The sequence below is a fragment of the Xyrauchen texanus genome, chromosome 11, assembly GCF_025860055.1.
Source record: "Xyrauchen texanus isolate HMW12.3.18 chromosome 11, RBS_HiC_50CHRs, whole genome shotgun sequence".
Taxonomy (NCBI): domain Eukaryota; kingdom Metazoa; phylum Chordata; class Actinopteri; order Cypriniformes; family Catostomidae; genus Xyrauchen; species Xyrauchen texanus.
The window spans coordinates 24574461-24598562 of NC_068286.1; the positions used below are offsets into that span (position 1 = coordinate 24574461).

The 24102-nt window shown below is 43.0% G+C and overlaps 2 protein-coding genes and 1 long non-coding RNA gene across 5 annotated transcripts in view; 2 read left to right on the plus strand and 1 right to left on the minus strand.

Annotated features, from left to right (window-relative positions):
- LOC127651227 (regulating synaptic membrane exocytosis protein 1-like) overlaps positions 1-23853 on the plus strand; it is a 225545-nt gene extending 201692 nt beyond the window's left edge. The window contains exons 22-25 of the mRNA XM_052136967.1: positions 11004-11119; positions 11276-11433; positions 19050-19202; positions 22586-23853. Coding sequence (XP_051992927.1) covers positions 11004-11119; positions 11276-11433; positions 19050-19202; positions 22586-22817 — 659 coding nt within the window. The 3' untranslated portion in view covers positions 22818-23853. The remainder of the gene's footprint in view (positions 1-11003; positions 11120-11275; positions 11434-19049; positions 19203-22585) is intronic.
- LOC127651230 (uncharacterized) lies at positions 376-8176 on the plus strand. Of its 3 annotated transcripts, none has more exons than XM_052136971.1 (21): positions 376-733; positions 876-902; positions 995-2077; positions 2165-2304; positions 2411-2612; positions 2718-2834; positions 3004-3203; positions 3385-3532; positions 3905-4604; positions 4701-4819; positions 4942-5103; positions 5181-5273; positions 5541-5629; positions 5917-6387; positions 6478-6594; positions 6679-6782; positions 6867-6994; positions 7094-7157; positions 7296-7423; positions 7658-7753; positions 7912-8176. In XM_052136971.1, exons 1-6 carry the CDS (start codon positions 502-504, stop codon positions 2732-2734), a joined length of 1701 nt encoding a protein of 566 aa, XP_051992931.1. In that variant the 5' UTR covers positions 376-501; the 3' UTR covers positions 2735-2834; positions 3004-3203; positions 3385-3532; positions 3905-4604; positions 4701-4819; positions 4942-5103; positions 5181-5273; positions 5541-5629; positions 5917-6387; positions 6478-6594; positions 6679-6782; positions 6867-6994; positions 7094-7157; positions 7296-7423; positions 7658-7753; positions 7912-8176. The 3 variants fall into 3 exon arrangements, with proteins under 3 accessions (XP_051992931.1, XP_051992932.1, XP_051992930.1); XM_052136972.1 differs by having other exon boundaries at positions 3905-4423; positions 4521-4604; positions 6867-7157; XM_052136970.1 differs by having other exon boundaries at positions 6867-7157.
- LOC127651247 (uncharacterized) lies at positions 19871-22274 on the minus strand. Its single transcript, XR_007971557.1, has 3 exons — positions 22180-22274; positions 20950-21015; positions 19871-20012 (listed from the first exon to the last, which is right to left on the minus strand). It is a non-coding gene; the product is annotated as an uncharacterized LOC127651247 (long non-coding RNA).
- Positions 23854-24102: the final 249 nt, after the last annotated feature.

The window sequence follows — 24102 nt, forward strand, 5'->3', positions numbered from 1 at the left end:
TTTACATATTAACCTTAAGACAAAACATTACATTATAATGTAACTAAATGATGGTGGCAGTTAAAAATTTATTATTTGTTGTGACCTTAACATTCTCATTCTCGTTTCGTTTCTGAATGAACGCAAACACCAATCTAAAATAAAAGGTAAACATATAAGGTAAAGGGTGCATTTTGGGTTTGTCACACAGATGTATTGCAACATTATCATAAAGACATTTACTTTTCATGACACCCCTGGACATTATGTTTTAAAAGAGATGGTCTGTGCTATAGTAAGCACTTTATTTACACTTTAAATTGATCAAATACAGTTTTTTTTTTATATCACGTAGCTGTATACAAAATTCTAAATTTCAAATCTATCTTTCTTTTTCAGAGAGGCAATTTGTGTTTGCCTCAGAGGATGAACTATATAGTCTCAGTGAAGACACTAACTGTCCTTATTGCAGGACTGCAGTCACACTGACACAGGCACATCTGTTACAGCGGCATTTTAGATATGCAATATTTTACAAAGAAGCAAAAACTGGTAATTTACTCTATTAATTTATCAGTGGATCTTCTTGTTAGACGTTTCTTACTGTGTGTTTTTATGTACATTATTATAGTGAAGTTGATTATACCCTACTACTGCACTGATGGGGTGCTAGGTCGGAGTCACTGGCATTGCCCAAAGTGCAGAAGTACTGTAGCAAGAGCAGGGGATTTCAAGGCTCATCTAAAAAAACATGGTTTGTGTTATTTTTTACTTTCACGTAGCACAGTTTACTTTATAATTTTGTATATGTAGCTGTTTTTATTATACAATAATATTAATCAATCATAATTTCATAGAACTGGTACTAATAACAATTTTTTTCTCTGGATTCATAGGTTATGAAGTGACACAAAAATCGTCAGGTTTGACAATTTCTCTGTAACATCAGTTCAGTTGCTTGTTTTAGCAATCCATTTTGGAATGCTACATCTTTTTTTTGTTCTTTATTTCATAGTGACCCAACAACCCACCCATGAGCAAAAAGATTATGTTTCCGAGGACAGACTTTCAGAGGAGCAAGCTAATACACAAATGCAACAAGAAACCCATGGAGTTTTGCAGACAGAATCCCCAAAGAGTCGTTTCAAATGTCATAAATGCGGAGCTGACTTTTCCAACACATCCAATCTGAAGAGGCATGAGAAAATGCAACATGGCTTGGAGCAACCTATGCTTTGCATAGATAAAAAAAATGCACTATACGTCACACCAAAGGAACTACATGGGCCAAGAGTGCCAGTCCATGTCAAGAAATCTCTACTCCTAGGACAAATATACTGTGAGTCAGATATTTGCAGAGACATGGCAAAGATAGCAGCCCAGAGTGGACACCCTGGAACTGAATGCCACTACCTTCGAAGAACTATCTCCGCACAACGCTACATTCCTCCACAAACACTAAACTCTGCATCTTTGGAGCAAATGTTAGACAAAGGACTAATTTCAAAGTCAAGAGCCCAGGAATGTAAGGACTTGCATTTGAAGGCCAGTGAAGAGGAGGTTGATTGTGTCTTACCTATTTTTTGGGGGGAATATGGCCTGTCACAGACTTACATTTACTTTTCAGTATTTACTATCCTCAAAGACAACTGGTGTCAGCTTGGGCGAACAATTGTGACATTTGACACAATGTCTGGTAGATGGCACTGTCAATGTAGGGGCAGTAAACACAGACTGAGTTGTGTCCACAGACACGTATGCATGTGGTGGATATTCCAGGAGCATCCATCATTACTGAGAGAACATTCAAATGCAAGTCCTGAAGAAATAGAGGACCTTGAGGAGAAAGATCAAGAGAGGGATGATGAATCAAAACCATCAAATGAGACAGCATCAGCAGTGATTAAAATTACAGAGTACTTTTTGAGGTGCAAGAGAATTCCAGAAAATCTTCCACAAGACCTCATATTAACGGAAATGACGATACCTGAAAGCTTTGTGCCTAAAGAGACACAATGCCCTTACTGCCCTGACCTCAGTGAAGCAATCCTGAAGACAAAGCATGCAACCATTTATGCTTTGTTTTCTGTGCACAGAGGTATGTGTAACACTTAATGAGTTGTAGTGGAAACATATTGTTGTTGTATATAATTATATATATTTTATTTATGTATATTTTGTTCAGGTGTTGCAGTGTACATTAAGGAATGCCCTGTTTGTGGAACCCCAGTCAGATTCCAAGAATATGATTCTGGATTTCACAATTTCAATAACAAAGTGTTCCTCACAATCCCTCTGTGCTCACTTTTGACAACAGGTCTTTCAGTAAGTCAAAAAAAAAAAGAAAATCAGTGAATTTTAGGCAACATGATTTAATATTTACCTGAACATTGGCCTACCTACAATGTAAATTTGTCTATACCTGCAACAGAACCACATTGCTGTTGGACGTTTTTTGCGTACATTGGGGGAACACAGCAAAGTGTACATTCCTCACAACACAATAAGGAAAGCTTTTTACCACTTCTCTGCTTTGAGGAGCTACACCTACAATTACTTTTGTTATCGCTGTGGCCATCATCCTCCTATTTTGATTGCTGACGTCAACTGGAAAGTGGCCTTTGACTTACCAGGTAGGAATTCAGTGTACCCATTCATGAAAAAAATGCTTTATACTCAAATGTTGGCAACAAAAGTTTCCACTGTCTGCTCATAAAATACTTACTCTTTCTGTATAGTGCATCTCATGAGATGACCAGACCTGACAAACACCACTTCACAGGACACACAGGTGAATGTTTCATCTAGATGGGAAAACCTTGAGAAAGAGATAATTGCAACAGGACTTTGTGATGGTAAGCTGTTTAATATACTGTACTTCTTAAACATTATTATGCCTACTTGCTTTAAATTTGATTTACAATTCCTTCCCTCCCTCCCATACGTCCTTCATTCCTTCTCTCCCTACTTCCTCACTTAGTCACTAACTCATCCACTCACTCCCTCCCTTCCTCCCTCCCTCAGGGTCATCTCAAAACCCATTTTCTAGCTCCCTGACATACTCTGCCTTTACACCATGGATTGGTCAATACTCAAGAATATCTGATGTCATACCCAAGACTGAGATTTTGAAAGGCCTCTCCCAGAAAGACAGATTGTGGACAAAGAGGACAGATGAGGAATTTGATGAGGACTGAATTTTGCAAGTATTAGAGCTCAAAGGGGTAATACAATTTGCTGTTTGCTGATGCTTATTCTATTAAAAAACTATAAAATATGTTATTTATAGGTTTAATGTATTACTTTCAGTAGAGATGACACTTTGGACTCAATTTGTCATTTGCCCAAATTATTATTATTTTTGCATGTTTTCTGCATCTGCATGTTTTCCCCCATCACTATTAGCCTCGAAGAGAAGATCTTACAATGGCATGCAATGCTCTAGGCATTTCAGCAAGTGGATCACAGTCTGACCTCATTAATAGGCTTGAGGAACTTCTGTTGTATAAGGATATATATCCAAAAATGTTTGTGAAGCTTCACAAAGCAGGAGGTAAGATACAAATGTAGACAATTACAAGCATGGTACAGAATGGACAATACATTTTTTTTATATATCTGGACATTAAGAACATAAGGGAAGGGAAGCAGGAAGAAAAAAGTATATAAATGCAGCAGTTTAATAAAAGAAAAGAAAACTATCATACTAACAAGTCCCACAGAAGACAAAAGCACTAATGTTACCTTCATCTATCATAACCATTTTGCCCTGATTGATAATGAATCATATACATTATTGACTGCCAGTTAATGAAAAAAACATATTTATATTGTACATTTGACTGCCAAACTATATAACTCATTGTGAAAACGCATTACATGAAATTAGCAATTGTTCTGAATTTTCCCTATTTTTTCCCCACAGGAGGGGTACTGCATCTTGGGTGCACCCATGGTGTGGTTTACTATCAGTCACCCCTGTGGTGGCAGGAATCTGCCCGAGACCATGGAGATGGTCTCCTGAGTTTTAAATGTCCACCCACGGTCTTCATCTCAGATATAGCTGGATGTGTTGCCAGACATGTGAATAATAGGACTCATCAAAAGTTTTTTCAGCCACATGATGGCAGGCTATGTGCTCCAACATCAGAAAACATTTCTGCTGCATTGGAAAAAAAAAACTTACAGTGCAGAAAGAATGGGTGAATACCCTTCGAAGCTCCATGGGGCCAAATATACACGAAGACCAAACAAGTGACAGATTCACCTGCCCTCACCCTCTGACTGGAACTCGTGAACGGTACTCCCTCTATGACCTTTTTCATGAGAAAAACCAAAAAAGGCCTGAAGAGAGACTGAGGAGCATAAAACTTTTTCCAGATCTTGCCTGTATTGTTAATTCGTCTTCAGCAGAGCAAATCAACAAAGAGCTGTCAACCAGCAGGTATTTCCTCTGCCAACTGAAGGACATTCATTACATGTTCGCCTTGCGGCTGTGTTTTCATCTGCACAACCAGAGGATCAATAATAACTTCTTGCAGGACATTCAAAAAATTCCCAAAAAGATGTGCACCTAGGGCTACATGGACACCTATTAATAGGTGTGGATGAAGAAACAGACAAAGGTAATATAGTTCATGAAATAAAAGTTCATGTAGTACTATACATTTTATTAACATACACTTTTCATTGTATCTCAATACAATGTCATATCATTGCAGAGATGTACCAAAGAACATCTGCAAAGTCATTAACTGACCCGCGAGCTGAACCAGACAAAGTTGAGGAAGATATGGAGAGTTTCACTGTGTCATTGTTTCCTATAAGTGAACAAAATAAGGTACAGACTGGCTTTTTGTATGTTAAACTTCCAAGGAATATTTTTACAGTAACAAAAACTACACCTGTAGTATTTTCTGCTTCATTTACATGCAATGAATGGGTTCTGTTTTTGAACTACAGGACAAGCTGAAACAACTTTACATTTCCTGGAGGAGAGAGAGACAAATAATTCACAGATTTTCAGCATATGCAACACTGTATATTGCAGACTTAAGATGTGCTTGCCCCTCTTCTCTTTTAGAGGAAGACCCAAACAAGAACATGCCTTGGTTAAATGATAATGTAAGTGTGCTTACAATGTTCTTATGTTTGTTCAATGTTCAATGTTCTTGTATAATTTCAGTTCACTTCATGCGCAGGTTGTTGCCTTATACACAGATGTGTACATTTTGTGGTACAGAGAGTGGACACAAAACAAAGCCATTTCAAGGTCACATGTGCAAGATCTTGAGGTATATATACTTGAGTTGTATAACAATTGAGGGTTTTCACATATATATATATATATATATATATATATATATGTGTGTGTGTGTGTGTGTGTGTATTTCCACTGTAGAATGCTCAAAAAATCCTGCTTCCAAGAATCGTTGGTGGTAATACACCCGAACGGGGAAACCACTTTATACTCTGGGTTATGTTTACAAGAAACTCGGTTGTGCTGTAACATTTAATTGATATGCTGACTGTAACTTTTTTTTTATATGATTTATTCACAGGTTTTCGATGTCTCTGGAAAACAAGTGCGTATTTATGATTCAATGGAGATCTACAATTCTATTGAAAGAAATGACATGGAGATTCTGAGGTAATTAATTTCTCATCTTGTCAGAGATCAGTCAAGTTCATTGCAGTCCACCACTCAAAGATCACTCTCCCCAGAATTCTAAATCACAAACACCTGGTCATCACTTATCACCTCATCAGCCAACTCATAAAAACACTCACCTTGTATCCAGTCTTTGTCAAGCCTCCAACAGGAACAGACCATTTCTCCCTGAGTCCTGATATCTCCGTCGATCCTGAAAACCTGAGTATTCCGTTTTCTTACCTGATTCATATTAACCCTATGCACTGTTGTTCTGCCATCTCCAGATCACTTATCCGATTCCTGAACCCTTGTCTGAGATCTGATCAAACCGGCCCGATTGCTCCTAGAAAAGAGGAGTTAACGAACTGATACAGAGTGAATGTTCTACGATCCAAGTCATTTGGATTTCCAGTTGTTCTCCGTGCAACGAACTATCTTCACTAAACCAGCACCTGAAAAGTCACCTGATACTTACCTTTCACCTTCTATACTTGAATAAAACTATATTTGAATCACTTACCTCCGATCTCCTGGTCTCTACCCTGACACATCTGTAGTGTAGCATAAAAACGTTAACATTATATTACTAATATATAGAAGATGTGAAAGATGCATGACATGAGAGCTCTGTTTTAATCTAAAATCTGTAAAGAGAGGCTTTCCAAAAACATGGGTCACTGGATGGCTGGACTGTTTGCAATCCAGAACAGTGGATGCAGCGAGATGGTGTGAACTGTGGGGTATTTGTTTGCACTGTAAGGTTTATTTCTCACTTCACTATTAAAATGTTTTTAAAATGTGCTATTTTGGCCTGTTAACCGCTTCATTGTTTTTTGGTTTTAAAGGCAGCTGAAATGGAAGCCAAAAACCTGAAAATGTCTTCTGAAGTGCTGCAAACTTGTCAGATAGTACACCTGCGTGTTTACCATGCCACAAGCATGTTGAAAGATGTGATGACTGAAGTAAGACAAACAGGAATTAAGAATTTCAATAGAATTGGACAGAAAAAAAAAACAATATTAAAACTCATATGTAATACTGGACAGGACTTTCCGACTGCAATTGGAGAAAGAGAGGAAGGTGAAATAGAGACCAACACCTGCATGGCCCAGGACATAAAAGCATATGTTTATCAAAACACAGGAAATAAGTAAGTAGTATACCACACAAATTGCAAGTTTTAGTGTAAATGAATATTGCTGCTTTGACTTTACAATAATGTATATGTTTTTAGAACCCTGCATCCACACATCAAACGGATGAAGTGGGTTCAGTGTGATCTGTGCAACAAATGGTTACACACTGATTGTGCTGGCATAGACCCTACAACAATTCACAAAGACACGCCCTTCAGCTGTGGATGTGATCAACAACCATATTATTTTCAAAGATAAGCAACAGAACCATAATATAAAACAAAAGCTCACTGAACTGCTTTTAATGCGTATGTCTATTTTACAGCACCCTCACAGCTTTGAAACAGGGACTTTTGGTTGATACAGTTGTGGAGGATGAAGAAATTGGGGTAATTGTTCTGGAAATTTTAAATAAAATAGCACATAAACATGTTTGTATGAAACATGTAATAATTACATTTAGGATCAACATATGTAGCACATTGATCATTTATATTGTGCTGTAAAATACTTTTTTTTTTTTGTAGAAACTTCATCATGACCTCACATCTGGTGCTGTTAGATCACACAGAATGTTTTTACATAAACATCCCAGTTATGCACCCAAACTGAAAAACCAATTAACCTATGGATCTCCGTTTTTGATCAAGAACAGGTAAAATAATATTTATTTGGAATAAAAATAATGTTTTACATTAACTTGGTTCTTGCAACATGAGGTGACATCTTACCACAATTACTGATTTTTATAGATTCATACTGTTACAGATAATCAATATCTTGACATTCATTATAATCTGAAACTATTGGAATGTAATGAAATTATTCTTAGATGCTGATTTTTTTTAAACACTGATAAGTGAAATATCCACATTGTTGTTTGTCATAGACTGAGGGAATCATTGACAAGGTGTACAGTGTTTTGGCATTGGAAAAAACAGATTTATGTAGCCCTTCGTATGCTATGGAAGTCATGACACCTGAGGTAAATCACGTTTTGTGAAGAAACAATAATAATTCAAGAGCTAATGATAGATATTTGAAATATAGTGTGTGAATTATGCAGTTACCAATTGTACATTTAAAGCACAGATTCTAATGTGTGATAAGATTTTAATGACTGTGTTTTTTCCTTGATTATAGATAACCATTCTGATTCTAAGAAAGACAGAGGGGTTCCACAGATTCCAAGCGGAAATGGCCTTTGCAGCTGCACACTGTGTGTGTGTGGAATAATAGTTTTAGTGCGACAAGCAGTGGCCTATATTGATTCTTCTTTTTTATTTGTAAATAGATTTTGTTTCTTTGTTTTTATTTGTAAATAGTTTTTGTTTCTTGGGTTTTATTTGTAAATAGTCTTTGTAAATTTGAAAATAGTGATACTGTGCTAAGTGATTTTACCGTTAAAGTTGGCATTCTTTTATTGAATTATTAAAAAGCTTTCTTTTATCGAATTATTTTAAAGCATCGCTGTATTTTGTCCTGGTGTCAGAAAATGGTCAAAGCAACGACAAATAGTCATGTTAATGGGATTAATTCACGTTTTTATAGGCTACTCTGCATCTACATTATTACACAACTTTTTCACAAGGATTAAACACAACGTCACAACTAATGGCAGTATCCGCAAATTAGGTTTATATCCTTAGAATGAGAGGCAGGCAACAGTAACAGTAAGCAACCAGTCATGATCAGGGCCATTTGATTGCTTTAATTGGGATAAAATTCTCTAAAACATCAATCATACAAATAAATAAATGCATATTATGTTCGTAATAAGAAAACAATTTATTTCCTTGCAGCGAGAGTGTCAGGCAACGCGTTATACTCGCTGATCAGCCGCGACTGACTGAATGAGCGTCCAGCAAGCGTCTGTAAACTGCCAGTCTGATCACGGCCATTTGACTGGTTTAATTGGTATAACAGTCCCCAAAACATCAATCATACTAAAGAACATAATCATATCAACAGATGCATAATAAATGAGCTAGAAAGGGAGGAACACAAAACACAAACACTGTCAAAAATCAATGGTTTCTGAAACTTGCCAAAGGCAGACTGCCAGACAACTAGCCAGCCACTGACAGGTCACGTGACATGCCAGGCTCAGACTGGCAGCTACCAGCCATCCACTGACAGGTCACGTGACCTGCCAGTGGCAGCTCCTGGCAGCTCCTGCCAGAAAAAATCTGACTCTCTTCCCATTAACGGAAATTGGGGCTTTATCTCGGGCAATACGGAGGATACTTTCGCGGTCCTGGAATCTCAGAAGCCGAATCAGGACGGGCCGCGGAGCCTTTCCCGGGATTCGCACTGCCGGAATGCGGTGTGCACGCTCGATGTTCATTGGAGCGCCGAAGTTCTCTTCTCCTAAAACGTTCGGCAGCCATGTCTTAAAAAAATTCGACCATATCCCGACCTTCAACTCCTTCACTCAATCCAATCAAGCGGATGTTATTCCATCTGTTGTAGTTTTCTATATATTCCAGTTTATTTCTAAGAAACTCGTTGTCTTTTTTGAGGAGACTGAGGGACCGCTCATTTCCCGAAACTGCATCTTCCACATCACTGATTCTTTGCTCGGCCGTAGTGATCCGGCATTGCATAGATGATACGGACAGGGTCAGGGTATCAATTGATCCCTGAATGGAGTTACGAAGGTCCGACATTTGAGAGATCAGCTCCTGCTTAAAACTCCCAATGATCTCTCGAAACTCTTTCAGCGCGGCGGCGAGCATCCCCGCTGAATTTTCCCCCTCCGAGGCGATCCCCTCAGCGGCCTTTTGCGGAGACTTTCTCTGTTGTTTCGGCGGTTTTATGCTCATCTTTCCTAGGTTTTGGTCGACGCTCCATAATTCCACGTTCCACACAAGTATTCGGCGGACTATTTACGACTATTTGGGCAATGTTTCAGTGTTTATATCAACAGATATTAGGCAATTTCTAGAGAGCTCTCTTGGTTGCGACTCTCTACCACGAGCTCATCACGTGACTCCTGAATACAGTGTTATCAGACTTTAGCCATTAATGTGTTTTTAAGCAACTGAAAAATGCACAAATGTCAAGGCATGTCAAAACTTCTCCAGGGCCCAAAATACCCTCAGACCCCAGAGGGTTAATAGACAGTAGCGCTATGGTGTTATAATTCTTTTAATTGTCATGAACACATGCATATCATGCGAGAGCGCATCTGTACCAGTTGGCGTGAGCATGAATCTCCCTGCTCACATGCATATTTACTATATGTTGCTCTATGAAATCTCCCAGAGAGGGTGTATGCTCAAAACCGGACATGTGAATTCACAAATATATTATAAAGCCATATAGATCTGCCTTTGTCCATACATTCAAATATTCTTAGATATATCCAAATAGACGTGATATATCGAGGAAGAAGCAAACCGGAGTTTGAGGAATCAACTCGTCATTTGGCCGGTTACGATTACAAGAAATGAAGAATAATACATGTTACATTCTAATTGAATAAGAATGATATTCTGATGATCGCTGATGAGACGTAAGCAAATAAAATTACATAACGGTCAACTAAGAACATCTTTTGCAACTCACGTCTTCTGTCATCATAGTGGAAAAAATAGCTGTACACAGAAAATCTAAAAATGTGGAACAAAATCACGACGTTCAACATGATATCGGATCGACAGGTCTTCATATGTTTGTGTTTGATTAACACAGAGATGGAGACTAGCTTATGCGATGTGATTTTATCACAAGTATAGGTGAAAAAAGTTTGGAGAGTTTTTCAAAAGGGTGGCCGGGCAGGGGCGAGCGATCAGTCTGTGATGGCAGTCTTGTAAATTTTGTGAGAGGTTGGCTTAGTGTTTAACACTTTGAAACCCCCTGTCTTATCTTAATATAAAGAGACAACTATTAGTAAGCCATTTGTAGATTTATTACCTCCAGAAGTGTAACAATGTTGACTCTGTGGAGCTATCAAAACATTGCTCTCTTTGTTTGAATCTCAACCTGCCCAGCATTGCAATACTGGCTCAAGTTTGCATAAGTTTGGGGCGGGGTTATCTGGTTGGATTACCAATGGAAGACTGGGAAGTGTTTGGGCAACCTGTTTGAAAACAGTCCAAAAAATTACATTTGGTGAAACTAGTGCCACAGAAATCACACACTTCACCTAAAAGGTGTTTTTTTTGTGCTACCACAAATCAAATGACATCACTCTGCCCCCCTTTTTTATTTTTCGTTCTGCTTCTTTTTAGCACTAGCAATGGAAGAACGGGCTCGTCAGTTGCAGATGAAAGTGCAGAACTATCGGCCGGGCTCTTCTGCCTGCTCTGGTCATGACCCAGAGGCAGAGCTCAAGAACAAGAGAGATGTGAGTCTTAAGCTACTCAAGTGTCCTATAACTGCATGGCAGTTCACTTTAAGTGCTACTTATATTTCGATTTAATACTGTACACAATTCCATTGTTACTCTGGAAAGCTTATTTTTAAGGACAGGTCTAAAAATATCTTGTGTTTTATTGCTTAGATGTATAAGGACCAGAGGAGGAGTTGTGATAACATGTCTGTAAGGTCAGACAGCGACATGAGCGATGTATCAGCCATTTCCTGTGCCAGCAGTGTTTCGCGGCTGAGCGCCACCAGCTACATGTCCATTCAGTCTGAGAGACCACACGGCAGAATCAGGTTAGACGGTACATGTGCTCAGACACTCACACACATGCACACATACGGTATGCTATGGCGTTGCCTCCCAGCTATCAATTCAGTCTAAAGTCAGAAACAATCTTTATACAAGTGCGTAAATGCAGATATAAATGTATGGTTAATGCACTGCAAGTGTGTGGTCCGGTCGTGCAGGTGCATACAGTACTTACTCCGTTTCTTTGGCATTAACAAACCTCAGTAATCAAGGGGGCAATAAAGCTACCATGAATTGTTTGTGCTATTACACTGTATCTGTTATCATTCAGGTTGCTAGCTTTAAACATTTTGACTTTATCTAACTTTTACAGCAAGATAATCTTTAAACTGTTGTTCCCCGTCTGTCGCTCTCTCCACGTTGTGTCGGAGAAGCGACACTAGGGGTCTCTCTTTAGTGCCGAATATGCCTCTGATCCATTGAAAAAAGGCCAATGAGAAGTTGGCAGTCAGTATTTGCATACCCCGCCCCTGGACATACGGGTATAAAGGCGAGGCAAATACTAGAGTTCATTCAGAAATTTTCTTCAGAGCCGATGGTTGTGCATGCTGTTCGCAGTGAAACACACCCGTTCCTGTATTCCTCTGACGCTACTGCATGCTGTTGGATTGAGGGCGCATTACAGCGGCGATTCTTCTCCTTGCACGGCAGTACATATTGCCCCTGGGCGCTTCGACAGCGCAGTATAAAAAACTCAGAGAAAAAAGAGTGATTTTCTTTAAAAGAGTGATTTTCTTTAAAAGAGTAATTTTCTCTAAAAGAGCAAATACACAGCGCCGTTGAACCTACTTTTCAGGACGCGTCTTTGTAAAGATGCCTTTCCGCCCCTGTGTAGTTCCTGGATGTGGTAGAGTGCTCTCTGCTTCAGACGGCCACAGGCGTTGTCTCGTGCGTCTGGGCAGCGATCACACCGAGGCTGCGTTTGTGGATGGTTCATGTTCTCACTGTGAGAACATGACCATGACAACGTTGCAGTCGCGGCTCGCTTACAACCGTAAGCAAGCCACTCCAGCCACCCCTTGCATTGCTCCTTTTTCCCATGGGATTGAGGACGGTGCGAGTGGCGCTGGAAGCGATTCGGGGATGGCAGCGGGTGCGGCTCCGTCGGGTACCCCCCCTCTCGGACCACCCGTCCCCCGGCACGCTCGTTGACTCCCGTCCGTGCTCGAGGCAACAGCAGCTCGCCTCACAGCCAGCTTGCCTATCCTGTAGAGCTAGAGGTGGATGAGCTCGCTGCTGCATCGGAGAGCGCGGTGTCTGATGCGGATGACTCCCTTGGGCTGCCGCCTTCGGGCCAGCACGCCCAAGCCGAGGCTGACACACAGATGTCTGACATGCTTTCCCGGGCCGCCGCCAGTGTGGGCTTGGACAGGAATCCCCCGTCCACAGCCATCGCGGTTGGATGACTGGTTCCTGGGGTCCCGACGCCGCTCACAGCCACGCCCCCCCGGTCCCGTTTTTCCCGTAAGTGCACGATGAGCTGACGTCGCTGTGGAGGGCACCGTTCACCACACGACATCACAAAGCCACACGCTCATCCGCTCTCGCTACCCTTGACGGCGGAGCGGCCCACAGGTACACAATGATCCCCCCGGTGGATAGGGCTGTTGCGCACTATCTATGCCCCGGAAACCCTACCACCTGGCGCGGTCGCCCTGTACTCCCTTCCAAGGCCTGTAGGACAACATTCTCGCTGACAGCGAAGGCCTACAGCACCGCCGGAACTGCCGCTTCCGCCCTGCACGCCATGGCCCTCCTGCAAGTACACCAGGCCAAGGCGCTCAAAGAACTGCACGTGGGTAGCCCTGATCCCAACGTGCTGCAGGAACTGCGCTCAGCGACCGACCTCGCCCTCAGAGCCACGAAGGTCACAGCGCAGTCACTCGGGCAGGCGATGGCCACCCTCGACGCCCCAGTCTCCCAGTTCGGTCTCTTTGGCGACACCGTCGAGGACTTCACCCAGCAGTTCTCCGTGGTGAAGAAACTGACGGAGGTGATATCACATATCCTGCCCCGCCGCAAACCTGCCGCCCCGGGCCCTGCCCCGTCTGCTCGCCGAGGGCGAGCAGACGGAAAACGACAAGCTGCTCGTGCAAGGAAACGACAAGCTGCTCCACCTCAACCTGGGCCCAGCTCTCAGCCCACGCGTCGAGTGCTCCGCAGGAAGCAGACGCCCCCCCCCGTCTCACGGACCCCCTCGAGTATCCGGAAGGCTCCCAGGCGCTCCTGAGACGTGGATGGTAAGAGATGGTAAGACCACTCCGTCCCCCGGTGGAGGGCCAGGAGGAGAATTTTCCTTTCACTTTTCTTTTGCCGCTCCCCTTAACCGGGGCAGCGGTACCCAAATTCTCAATAAAAGAGCTATTTCCTTTGTCTCTGGTTCATCTGGCCGTTCTCACGGCACTCTGCCCCCAGATCTCAACAGTCCCGGCATGCTGGACGCGGCCCCAGGCCAGCCTTCAGCCCCATGACTGTTCCCCGGCCGGATGTCCGGAGCAAGGTAAGTGCTTTGAGTCTTTTTCAGCACCAGAGTCTTGGGACGCATCCGCGCCTCCCGACGGCGTACTACCTGCTCCACACCGCTGCGAAGCCCTGCCGGGTACGTCAAAAATAACCGTCCCTTTGGTGCCCCTAGCACGGAGATTGGATGCGTGGCTTTCACTTCCCAACCCGTCTCGCTGGCTGGCCCGAACCATCCGACTCGGTTACGCAATTCAGTTTGCCAGGCCCCTGCCCCCCTTCACGGGCGTCCGCTTTACCGCAGTGCACGGCCAACATGCCAAATTCCTGCACGCGGAGATCGCTACTCTTTTACTCAAAGACGCGATAGAGCCTGTCCCTCCAACCGAAATGAAGAAGGGTTTCTACAGCCCTTCATTGTACCCTAGAAAGGCGGCGGCTTACAACCAATCTTGGACCTGCAAGTTTTCAATCGAGCACTGCTCAAACTCCCATTCAAAATGCTCACGCACAAGTGTATCTTGACAAGCATCCAGCACCTAGATTGGTTCGCAGCAGTAGACCTGAAGGATGCGTATTTCCACGTCTCAATTTTGCCGCGACACCAACCCTTTCTACGGTTCGCGTTCGACGGCCAGGCATTTCAGTACAAAGTCCTCCCCTTCGGCATGTCTCTGTCCCCTCGCGTCTTCACGAAAGTCGCAGAGGCAGATCTTGCCCCGCTCCGAGAAGCCGGCATCAGCATACTCAATTACCTAGATGACTGGCTCATACTAGCCCACTCCCGAGAGTTACTATGCGCTCACAGAGACCAGGTGCTCAGGCACCTCAGCCGCTTGGGGCTTCAGGTCAACCGAGAAAAGAGCAAGCTCACCCCGGTCCAGAGCATCTCCTTTCTCGGCATGGAGTTAGACTCAGTCTCAATGTCCGCACGTCTCACCAACGAGCGTGCGCAGTCGGTGCTGAAATGCCTCGCCAAATTCAGGCCAGGCACTAAGGTCCCTCTAAAACTCTTCCAGAGGCTCCTGGGGCATATAGCATCCTCTGCCGCGACCACGCCATTGGGGTTGATGCATATGAGACCGATTCAGCACTGGCTTCAGACTCGAGTCCCGAGACGAGCATGGCTCCATGGCACGCACCGTGTGACAATCACCCCTGCCTGCCGAAAAATACTAAAACCCTGGACAGACCTCTGCTTTCTACGGGCAGGAGTGCCCCTGCAGCAGGTGTCCCGACGCGTCCTGGTCACTACTGACGCCTCCAGATTGGGTTGGGGCGCCGTGTGCAAAGGGCAATCAGCCGCGGGCCGTTGGAGAGGGGCCCCGCTGCGCTGGCATATCAATAGCCTAGAGTTGTTGACTGTCTTCTTTGCCCTGTGGCGGTTTCTCCCGTTAATTCGAGACAAACACGTCCTAATCAGGTCAGACAGCACCACTGCAGTAGGGTACGCTCTTGCCACATGTCACGACTTGCCCGTTGTCTCCTCCTTTGGAGCCAGCAGTGACTCAGGTCGCTGCGTGCCACTCACATTCCTGGCAAGCTCAATGTGGTAGTGGACGCACTGTCACAACAAAGCTTACCCAGCGGAGAGTGGAGGCTCCACCCCCAGTCGGTCCAGCTGATTTGGGAACGGTTCGGCAGAGCCCAGGTAGACCTGCTTGCCTCCCGAGAGACCTCCCACTGCCCGCTCTGGTACGGCTAAACAGAGGCTCCCCTCGGGACAGATGCGCTGGCGCACAGCTGGCCCACGGGGCTACGCAAGTATGCATTTCCCCCAGTGAGCCTTCTTGCACAGGTGCTGTGCAAGGTTAGGGAAGACGAGGAACAAGTCACATTAGTGGCTTCCTACTGGCCCAACCGGGCCTGGTTCTCGGACCTTGTGCTCCTCGCGACAGCCCCTCCCTGGCGAATCCCCCTGAGGAAGGACCTTCTTTCTCAGGGGCAGGGCACGCTCTGGCACCCGCATCCAGACCTTTGGAAACTCCACGTCTGGTCCCTGGACAGGACGCGGAAGATCTAGCTGGTCTACCACCTACCGTCGTAGACACAATCAACCAAGCCAGAGCCCCTTCTACTAGGCAGCTTTACGCCCAGAAGTGCCGCTTGTTAGCAGATTGGTGTTCTTCCAGGGCGGAAGACCCACAGAGGTGCGGAGTTAGGTCGGCGCTCTTATTCCTGCAAGAGAGGCTGGAGGGGAGGCTGTCCCCTTCCACCCTAAAGGTGTATGTCGCTGCTATCGTGGCTCACCACAACGCAGTAGATGGCAAGTCCCTTGGTAAGCACGACTTAATCATCAGGTTCCTAAGAGGCGCCCGGAGGTTAAATCCCTTCCGGCCAAGCCTGTTCCCCTCCTGGGACCTCTCGGTAGTCCTCGCGGACCTCCAGAGACCTCCCTTCGAGCCGCTAGAATCAGTTGGACTCAGGGCCCTCTCTCTTAAGACTGCCCTGCTGATCGCACTCGCCTCCATCAAGAGGGTCGGGGACCTGCAAGCGTTCTCTGTCAGCGACACTTGCCTGGATTTCGGTCCAGCAGACACTCATGTGATCCTAAGACCGCGACCGGGCTATGTGCCCAAGGTTCCTACCACGCCCTTCAGAGACCAGGTAGTGAACCTGCAAGCGCTGCCCCGGGAGGAGTCAGACCCAGCCCCTTAGTTGCTGTGTCTGGTATGTGCTTTGCGTACCTACCTGGACCGCATGCAGAGCTTTAGATGCTCTGAGCAGCTCTTTGTATGCTTTGGGGGACAGCGGAAAGGAAATGCTGTCTCCAAACAGAGGCTTTCCCACTGGGTTGTAGATGCCATTTCATTGGCTTATCACACCCAGGCCGTGCCCCCCCCCTTGCGGGTCCGAGCTCACTCGACAAGGAGTGTTGCGTCCTCGTGGGCACTGGCCAAGGGTACCTCCCTGGCAGAGATTTGTAGAGCAGCGGGTTGGGCGACACCCATACAATCTCAGGGTTGAGTCAGTTTCATCCCGTGTTTTCTCTGGTCCAAGCCAGTAGAACTCGATAACACGCTGATGGGCTGGCCGGGTGAATCGCTTGCATATATGCCCTTTCCCTCGCTTGAGGTAAAACAGTGCGTCTTTTTTTCCCAGGAGACTCCACTCAACGCAAATCCCTGGTCGATTTCTCCCTAGCCCTCATGGGTCTGCAGTTCGGCAGAGGAACTTGCCTTTCCCAGTCCACTGTGGGTACTCAGATCTACCCTGTACTGGAATAGGTGCTCCACAGAGTAGGGACTCCTACACGGACTCCCCCTGTGTGTATTTTCCGCGATACGGTCCCCTTACGAGCAGACCTGCGTTTTCCTTGGGTACGTTTCGGCTGCCCCCCGGTCGCCGTGTGTAGCAACTCCACCCTCGCTGAGGCTGGATCTGCCACCGCGCCACTTCCATGTGTCGCCTAAAAACACATGTGATGTATTCACCACCGTACCTCCCCAGTTGGGCAGGGGTGGTCTCCGCAGGGTCTTTTCCCCCCTGGAAGAATGGGAATTGGGTAAGACCCCCTTCCCTCAGTGTGTTTAAGGGCCCCGGCTGTCTATTGCTCTATGCGAGAAACATAGAGAGAAAAGAGGCCCAGCCAGGCTTGGCCCGTTCCCAGGTTAGCAAGCGTCGCCTTGTTCCCCTGCCTAGGGTAACCATAAGGACTCCGACTTTTCTGGGGCATTGGGGAAGGGTACGTGCAGTCTGACACAGCTGGTCGTATGGCACATAACAAATACCTTCCCGCTCCTGTGTCAGCAGAACACGTACACGGCTCAGCGCATGGCAGATTTAAATTGAACCCCTAGTGTCGCTTCTCTGACACAACGTGGAGAGAGTGACAGACGGGGAACGTCTAGGTTACGGATGTAACCTCCGTTCCCTGATGGAGGGAACGAGACGTTGTGTCTTCCCGGCCACGTCGCTGAGCCGAACCGCTGTAGTGGTCAGAACCATTTCCAGCTCCTCAGAAAAATCCTGAATGAACTCTAGTATTTGCCTCGCCTTTATACCCGTATGTCCGGGGGCGGGGTATGCAAATACTGACTGCCAACTTCTCATTGGCCTTTTTTCAATGGATCAGAGGCATGTTCTGCACTCAAGAGAGACCCCTAGTGTCGCATCTCTGACACAACGTCTCGTTCCCTCCATCAGGGAACGGAGGTTACATCCGTAACCTAGACGTTCTGCCATGAGAGTAGTTGATCTGGAAGATAAAAATTATCACAGATGAAGCTTGCTGAAACTGAGAATTTATCGATTACCTGTGTTAAGTTATGATTTGGTACATTCCACATTTTAGAATGCAACAATGTATCAAATTTAGCTTATATTCACAGTTTTCCTGACCAACCACTGGGTGGCGCTATGATGATTCCAATTGCCTTTTTTATGTTTCTGGACTTGAGATGCCAATTTAAAAACTGCCAAAATGAGCGATCCAGAGGAGAACAATGTTCAGTTAAGTGTTACTTGGAGTAAAAATTTATTTCAGGCTCAACTTTTGCAATTGTTGCCAGTCATAACAACTTAATAATATTCACGTAACTCACCTCTGACCATCACTTCATGTCATCTGCACCCTCAGGTCAGACACTGTCTATAAAAAATGGTCATCTCGACTCCTTACCTTAAACATTACATTACCCACGAAGAATAAACACTGATGCAAGTGAAAATACTGGAGAACGGAAAATGTTCCCATGTTTCCATGTTCAGGAAAAAGGTGGATAGCTAGAAATGTATGCTTTCACATACTTGCTTAGAGTATGTTTCACCCTTGTTTCAAAGACTTCAGAACTTAGGTCAGGATATACACATCAGATCATACACGAAGGGATTCTTTGTATCCTGTTTAATTTTATGCTCTTGAAAATGCAGTTGTTCCATAATTTGTTCTCTTTCACTATAGCTCTCTGCTTACAGATTGTATAGGCTCATATTCTGTTCTGTCACTTTAGAATTATTTTAAAGTTCACTTTCTCATGTTTTCATACTATCTCTGAATATCACTCTTCAACAGTCGTAATAGTTCTACTATTTTTGTATTTATCTGACATGGCATGCTCTTGGCTTGACCTTTGCCTGGCTTGTTAACTGTTTAAACATTTTTATTTTCTGCATGATTTATCTTTTCTTGCAATCAAAGGTCAAAGTCATTGGAGAGTTGTAAAGGTGAAGAGAATAAGGAGAGAAGGATTTCATGGGGGGTTAATGGAACAGACAACAGGATGTTTCTGGGAAAGAGGCGCTTCTCTGAGGAGCTTAAACGCAGGCATCATACGGTGGCTGGAAATGTGAGGTAACGTACCAGATCCCCTGCCCAAAAAAATTTTTGTTGTTTACAGAACATTTTCTTCATGCCATTCTATAACAAATCACTTACAGCTCCTTTAATCAGACATCATTTTGGTAATCATATGCATTCTAGAGTATATGAAGAGTTCTTTCTTCCTTTACTATTCCTATCTCTTTCCTGATTGACTTGAGCTTCACTAACCATTTACAATCGCCGCTCTCTGATCACTTTAAAGTAACTGACTAGCTTTCTCTGATAAAATCTGCTGGGTTCAATGCATACTACTTTTACTTTTACCAAAAAAACTAAACAAAGAGGCTTTATTTATACATTTTGTATTGGAATATTCCTCCCTGTTGTCTGAAAGTATTCTGTGCCCAACATGTAGTTTGAAACTAGGTTCAGTGTGCAATGTTTTTGATTTCATTAATTTCTATTCTGCTTCATTCACTTGCCAATTTGTGTGTGTGTGGTGTTGTGTGGTGTTGTGTGGTGTTGTGTGGTGTTGTGTGGTGTTGTGTGGTGTTGTGTTGTGTGCATTAGAGGCATCCTTGTATGCCTCTCCTCTTACCTCCCGTGCTTGAGTATTGAGCCAGAACCGGATCCTTGAATCCTGTCTGCTCCCTCCTCTGTCACTGCCCTCCTTCCTATCCACACCTCACGACTCACAACAGTAGGGTTAGGGTCGGGATGTGATATGGAGTGTGCAACTTGACAGTCCTTCAGTACTCTGTCAGTGGGCACAGACACGCTGCAGCTCCTCCGAACCCCCAAGGGGCAGCAGAGGGCATGGCTGCACTGTCAAGTGATGTGCTGTGTCATAACACAAACAGTTTCCACAAATAAACTTAATCTATTGCATTTGGATTTTGAACACCGTTAATCAGATGCAAATCGAGCCTTAATCTAGTGTTGACTAGAGTGATGTCAGGTAAATTAGGCCACTTTTTGGCAAATCATCTAGAGCAGCATTAAAATGCCAAGGCCAATGCACATTTTCATGTGATGATTGTGAATTGTGAATTTCTACAGTGGCATCTGTAACTGAAATCTATTGATTTTGAATGATGCTGCTTCCACACCACTAGGTGTCACTGTAAGTCTAAGATGACACAAACAAAAAGTTACTGAGTGCACCATTAAGGCAGGTCTCTTCTATCATTTCATTTGATGATAAAACCCTACTTGTTTAAGCCCAAGCACTAAATATCAGTATTCCCCCACCATGTGAACACCACTAAGATTAGATATAATGGCTGTTTGTTGCTATAATGGCCCATTAAATATATACAGCAGCCTCATCATTGTGGCTCTTTGAATATATTAAAATTGTTTCTAATTGAATGTGGCTGAGAGAGACAGGTGGATTTGTGGATGCTAGATTAATAACATATAGCTTTAACAATGATTTTAACTGACATCACCCTAATATGTTAGTCATGATTCAGTGTACATTCATGTAGAGATTTTTTTGTGTGTATTTGTATGTCTCTGTTACACTTGTACATCAGCCATGTTGACCAGAGGCGTTTCCAGCATTGAAGGACATCCGGGGCTTAGCCCAGACCATTTTATGCAAACACAGGGACCACTCAAAGTTTTTTGTTTTTTTTTACAGTAACACTTTACTTTCAGTCAAAGTACATCTTAATTGTGTGAGACTTTAGTAGAACATAATATGAACTGTTGTGTATTGGTATATTACATTTTAAGTCAACTGTCCTAGAGAGTTCAGTGAACCTGTTTTCACCTGCTCCTGTCGCTGTCCCTTCTCATCAAGTGTTGCTGTATTTTTCTCTCTCCTTCCACCAGAAAGCTACCAGATAGACAAAAGGTGTTTAATGTTAACATTAGTTTAACATTATGTACACACACATACACACACACTCGCTCTCTCTCTCTCAATACACACACGCATTCAACATACACTATTAACCTCTTGCTGTCTATCTGGTGTCCTTCTCATTACTTGTTATATTTCACTCTCTCATCACTTGCTTCTGTTTCTCTCTCTCTAGTACTATCCTCGACTAACTCATCCTCTCTCCTCCCTGAATCATCTGTGATGCAAAAGAACAGATACAGCACATAACTTACCGCAAATGAGCTTCAAACAACTAATTTATCAAGTGCTACATATTTCAAATTGTAGACCAATACCATTGAAGAAAAGAGCAGATCAATGGGATTGCCCTAAGATCTATCATGATTCTTGAATTTTCATGTACATTACCATAAAGTCATCACAAAAGAGTTATATTATAGTGAGTAAAGTGAGGTAAAAAAAAAATATTTAATATAAATAATTTATATTATATTTTTTGACATAAATAGTAAAAATTATGTATAATATCCTAAGTTAAAGCAATACATGAATTACTTTAGTCTAAGTTCTTTGACACACCATGGCATTGAACTGTATATAATTCTCAATGTTCATCTGTCAAAATCCTTTCATTAGGAGCATTGGGATAAACAGTGTTTCACTTTTAACTTTCTCTAAAGTAAAGTGACTGATTAATTGTTACCAGTTTCCATGCCTGATTCTGGCACAGCTGCTGCTGCTGGCTCTGTAGCTCATCTTTGCTACTCTCTACAAAACCATTTAATCAAATCAAAGTGTATATTTACTACAAACTAATATCACAAAACAAGTCACACATACATTTTATGTTAATGCTTATTGGTTATCCTTAGAGAAAACAACATGATAAACAAAGAAAGTATTCAGTGCAGTGGGATAAAACTAGTGTTTCTGGCTAGCATGAACAATAGCAAGGTTATGTAGCCTACACTTTTCTAGAAATGGGCACACTTATCTCGAAATGTGTAGCAGTTGTTTATCTTCAAATGCGATGATAAGAATGCTGGTCCAAGTGCTAACGTAGCCTATGGTAATAACTAGCCTAATGTGGGTGAAAGCCTGCCAGATGATGATCTTCAGACTTTAAGGACCAAAAAAAAAAAAGTGAATTCTTACCCACTGACTTCTTTCGGAAAAATCCCCAAGGACATTTGCTTCATTTTTGCTGTCTTTGCTGCTAACTGCTGTTAACTCGCCACTAAGTAACGTTAGTTGATGTCAACGACTGTGCAAGCTCCTCCCCTACCTGCTGCATATTCAACAGAGAGGAAGAAACGGAGTAGCCCATAGGCTACCGACAGATTAAGACCTATGTCTATTTTTACAGGCTATATGCAGTATGTTCAAAGCCAAAGCACAATGAAATAAGGCAATTTATGATTTCGGGGGTTTACATAGGCTAATGTCCGGTTTCATATTTGTCAGTCAACTTTTCAAAATACATTCGAGGCTTAAGCCCCGGCAAAATCGGCTGACGCCGTGTCTGATGTTGACTCAACTCTCTCTTTTCACTATTTTCTAGTGCTCACAGTCATCAAGTCAGAGCCTCAGCTGGTCGGAGTATGCTAAAGAGCACAAGTGTTAGCAGTGATATCAACACAGCAGAACGAACAGACGGCAGCCAGTCTGACACTGCCCTGGGAACAGTTGGAGCCGGAGCGAAAAAGCGGCGCTCCAGCCTCAATGCACGTTTTGTGGCAATCGTGGGAAACCGTCGCAGCCGAAGCACCTCACAAATCAGTCAGACTGGTTAGTCTCAACAACTACACCACCATAATCTTTGGATTATGATCAAGATTTCATAGTTAGAAGGTTCTCACTTATATTTGAAGACAAATTACTTTGAAACAGCTTTTCTTGTCTGCTGAAATAACAAAGGTCAAGCATTCAGCAAAAATTATTATAAAGCAATAGTTTACAGATAAATGAAAATTCTGTTATTATTTACTCACCCTAATGCTGCTCTAAACCCTAATGACTTACTTTCTTCCGTGGAATACAAAAGATGATTTTTTTTTTTTTAAATCGTCACTTAGTTAATTTGCCAATGACAGTGAATAGTGACTCCAGCCTGTCAAGATTGAAAAAGGACACAATAAAATACAATAAAACCATAGTAAAATAAATTTCAGTCAGCATTCACAAATCTCAAATAAAGTCATTGGTAAAGTGGTATATCAAATGTGGCAGCTACATGGATAGCATCAAACCTCATTGGTTCTCATCACATCTTGTGACCAAACATTCGGCATGATGTCACGTTTTGTGTTCCATGGAAGCAGGGTTGGGAGGGTTACTTTTGAAATGTATTCCACTACAGATTACAGAATACATGCTGTAAAATGTAATTTGTTATGAATTTCCTTAGATTTCTCAAGGTCAGTAACGTATTCTAAATACTTTGGATTACTTCTTCAGTACTGGTAGATTTTTTTCACTTGTTTTTACTATAAAAACTGTTATGTTAAAGATACATTCTCTGAAAAAAACTTGTTTTAAGGATGTTTAGATATTTTTACTGGAAAACAATACAAAAAGGATTATAAAGAATAAGGTACTAGAAAAAAGAAATTATGATCCAACATGAATTTTCTTGATAAAGCATCGTATCGTGCCTGGTAAAGTGCATGTGTAATGGATAGAAATAGCATTTTAGCTTAGAATAAAGCTGACAATTTACAGAAGGTTTATTTCTATTTCTTCTGCTCCAAATTGACTTCAAACTTACTTCTCTGTCTGCTCTTATGAATGTAAAACATCATAAGAAAGTGTTTAACCGCTGTTCAAATGCTCTTTGGATTGCATTATTTATATGTATAAATGCTTTCCATATGAAAGAACTACATATTAAATTAAACAAATGAGAATAAAATGCAAAGTAAACAAAATACTTTGTGAATGTAACTGTATTCTAATGACAAATTATTAGATTCCTCCCTAGGAGGGAATCTATTGTATTTGACGGTTTTATTATTAGGGCCCAAGCCTTGAAAAGGCAAGGCCCTATTGTTTTCGTTAGGATTATTATTATTATTATTT

Bases quoted from the DNA above. Each gene is read 5' to 3' on its own strand.
- LOC127651230 (XM_052136970.1), top strand. From the start codon at position 502: ATGCAATATTTTACAAAGAAGCAAAAACTGGTAATTTACTCTATTAAT. The intron at 903-994 runs GTTTGACAATTT...TTTATTTCATAG, and splicing joins AGTGACACAAAAATCGTCAG to TGACCCAACAACCCACCCAT. The intron at 2,078-2,164 runs GTATGTGTAACA...TATTTTGTTCAG, and splicing joins TTTGTTTTCTGTGCACAGAG to GTGTTGCAGTGTACATTAAG.